The 2275-nt window shown below is 49.8% G+C and overlaps 2 protein-coding genes across 2 annotated transcripts; both read right to left on the bottom strand.

Moving 5' to 3' along the window:
• Window positions 1–208: 208 nt before the first annotated feature.
• TEOVI_000631300 (geranylgeranyl transferase type II beta subunit, putative) lies at window positions 209–1207 on the bottom strand (the record flags this gene model as incomplete). The annotated part of the gene is made up of 1 exon (XM_067221320.1): window positions 209–1207. One exon carries the CDS (start codon window positions 1205–1207, stop codon window positions 209–211), a length of 999 nt encoding a protein of 332 aa, XP_067077421.1.
• A 281-nt stretch (window positions 1208–1488) lies between these two features.
• On the bottom strand, window positions 1489–2241 carry TEOVI_000631200 (uncharacterized protein; the record flags this gene model as incomplete). The annotated part of the gene is made up of 1 exon (XM_067221319.1): window positions 1489–2241. One exon carries the CDS (start codon window positions 2239–2241, stop codon window positions 1489–1491), a length of 753 nt encoding a protein of 250 aa, XP_067077420.1.
• Window positions 2242–2275: the final 34 nt, after the last annotated feature.

Genomic DNA, 2275 nt, shown 5'->3' with positions numbered 1-2275 from the left:
AAAAAAAAAGGGAAACTAGGCACTCGAAACAACCATACCGTCTACAAAATTTAGCCTCAACGTACCTCCATGCACACACACACACAAAAGAAAAAGAAAAAAAAGGGATAAATAGTGTGGCGAGAGCAGTTCCTTGCAAGGAGCACAACCATCCCCATACAGCCCATCAACGTTACTTCACCGGCATATTACAAAATAAGGCAGTTCTTCACGCACAGGTACGCTTCCTACCGACATGCAGCCCAGCACTCTCCGGAACCCCTAAGCTCTCAAGAACATCATAAGGCATTGCATAAACTGGATTGATATCCCTAAGCGGATAGTCCTCGTATCCCAAGAGGCTGAGGCCACAAAGTCCGTAAAATGTATGATACACGTCCGCTTGGTTACCGGGTTTATCAGCAATACCGCCATCTTCCGAGTCCTGGCAAGCAAGTACAAAGCGGAAAAGTGCATGACGGTCGATCCACTCAGTATAACCTAACATCGATAGGGATGACACAACCCACCAACTGTAGCACACGTCAGCCTTTTTCTCCGGGCGACCGTTTAACCCACCCGACGGCAACTGACGCATTGCCAACCAACCCGCAAGTTGCTCCTTATCTATGCGATCCAGAGCTCCAGCAATACGAAGAGATCCAACGCAGCAAAATATTTGACCGGCGTGGCTTTCAGCACCTGGTGCGAGACCGAACCCACCATCCCAATTCTGGCACCGCAACATCCATTCCACCGCAGCCTTCACGTTTATGAGTTCCAGTTTCCCCAAGAGCTGCAAGCAATTCATTGCCACGTAGACAAATCGTGTATCAACTTCTCCCCACTCGTCTCCCTGAAAGGAGCCATCAGGTAGCTGCATAGAAGCAACCCAGCGAGCACACTTCTCTGCATCAATGGCGTCTGTAGCATGCAACAAGCACAGGAGTTGCACCGCACTTAAGGTGTACAACATGTGGGAATCCTGCCCAATGTTCCCACCGAACCCACCGTCACTGTTCCAGCATTTGACAACAAAATCAACCAACTCCTCCCGCTTCAAAATGTCGTCATGGCCCAACAACTTCATGGCACCTAAACACCAAAAGACACCGTTCATTTTTAGATGTTGCGATGTCCAGTACTTCATTTTATCTTTGTGGTCATCTAATTTGGTTAGGAAGCGGAGGTGTAAGTCCGCCAAAAGTGTGTTTGGCGCTCCAAACATACGAACTGACAAAAATCTCAAAAAGAAAGAAAAAGAAAAATTGAGGGCAGCGATGGTTGCAAGTAAGTTGTGCAGGGGAAGGCAGAGTCAACCAGTGAGAAGATTTCGCATGGTTTCAAGTACTGTAGCTCAAAGGAATCGCCGTGAGTGACTTGTTCAAGTAGACGAGCGAGGCCGAAAACGGAAAGAACGTCAACATGGCAGCAGAACCCAGAGGAAAATGCGCATTTTCCTCCTTTCTCTTTCCTCCTACGTGCCACCTCGGACCACCTCATTTACACCTACGTAAACGGGCTAACGGCACGCTTAGCGACTGACCTTACAGCATGAGCCATGTTGTAGTGTAACCTCTCATCATGTAGCGACGTGGCTGCGGAGTCACTAAGAAACTCAACAAGTGCCTTCTTCACTTCGGGATCCCGCAGGAGTCCCTTTACAAGATCCTTCGCAATCAAGCGCACCTGCTCCTGTATCCATGGGTCAAGCAGCGTCATAAGTACGAATTTTTTAGTGACCTCCTGCGTGTAGTGATCCTCAAATAAAGACCGGAGGAACGAAGAAACGGCAATCATGCTATCGTCCTCCTGCAGAACCCGCACCACTAACCCAACAACAAGTTCCACCGACTTTTGATCCTTCAAGACACTCTCTACAACCTCTTTTGACAAATTCGTCGCCCGCTCGCGCAAACGCGCATCCCCCAAAGCCTCTGAAGCCACCGCGGCTGTATGGTGAACGGTATCATCTTTCATGGAAACATAAAGAAAGAAACCAACGGCGCCAATACCCGTCACTGCGCCAATACTCGCGACAAGGCCCTGCTGCCATGATGAGAAAAGACATCTCCAGAAACCCTCCGGTGCCGCATTAACCGCAACCGTTTGGTGAACACCTGATGAGGCACCGGCGCCACCACCAGCCGAATTCGCTTCCGCACCCGCAAACCGAAAACATTCGCGTCTCGGGGGAAACCACCGGTACGCGGCAGACGCACCCGTGAAGATGCTCCAAACATAAGTTTGCCGCCTCATCATGTCTGCGACGTCACACACGCACACGCACAAATTA

The sequence above is a fragment of the Trypanosoma equiperdum genome, assembly GCF_001457755.1.
Source record: "Trypanosoma equiperdum strain OVI genome assembly, contig: ctg_1411, whole genome shotgun sequence".
Taxonomy (NCBI): Eukaryota; Euglenozoa; class Kinetoplastea; order Trypanosomatida; family Trypanosomatidae; genus Trypanosoma; species Trypanosoma equiperdum.
Note: the sequence above shows the minus strand (reverse complement) of the source record. Positions and strands in the feature narration are given on the sequence as shown.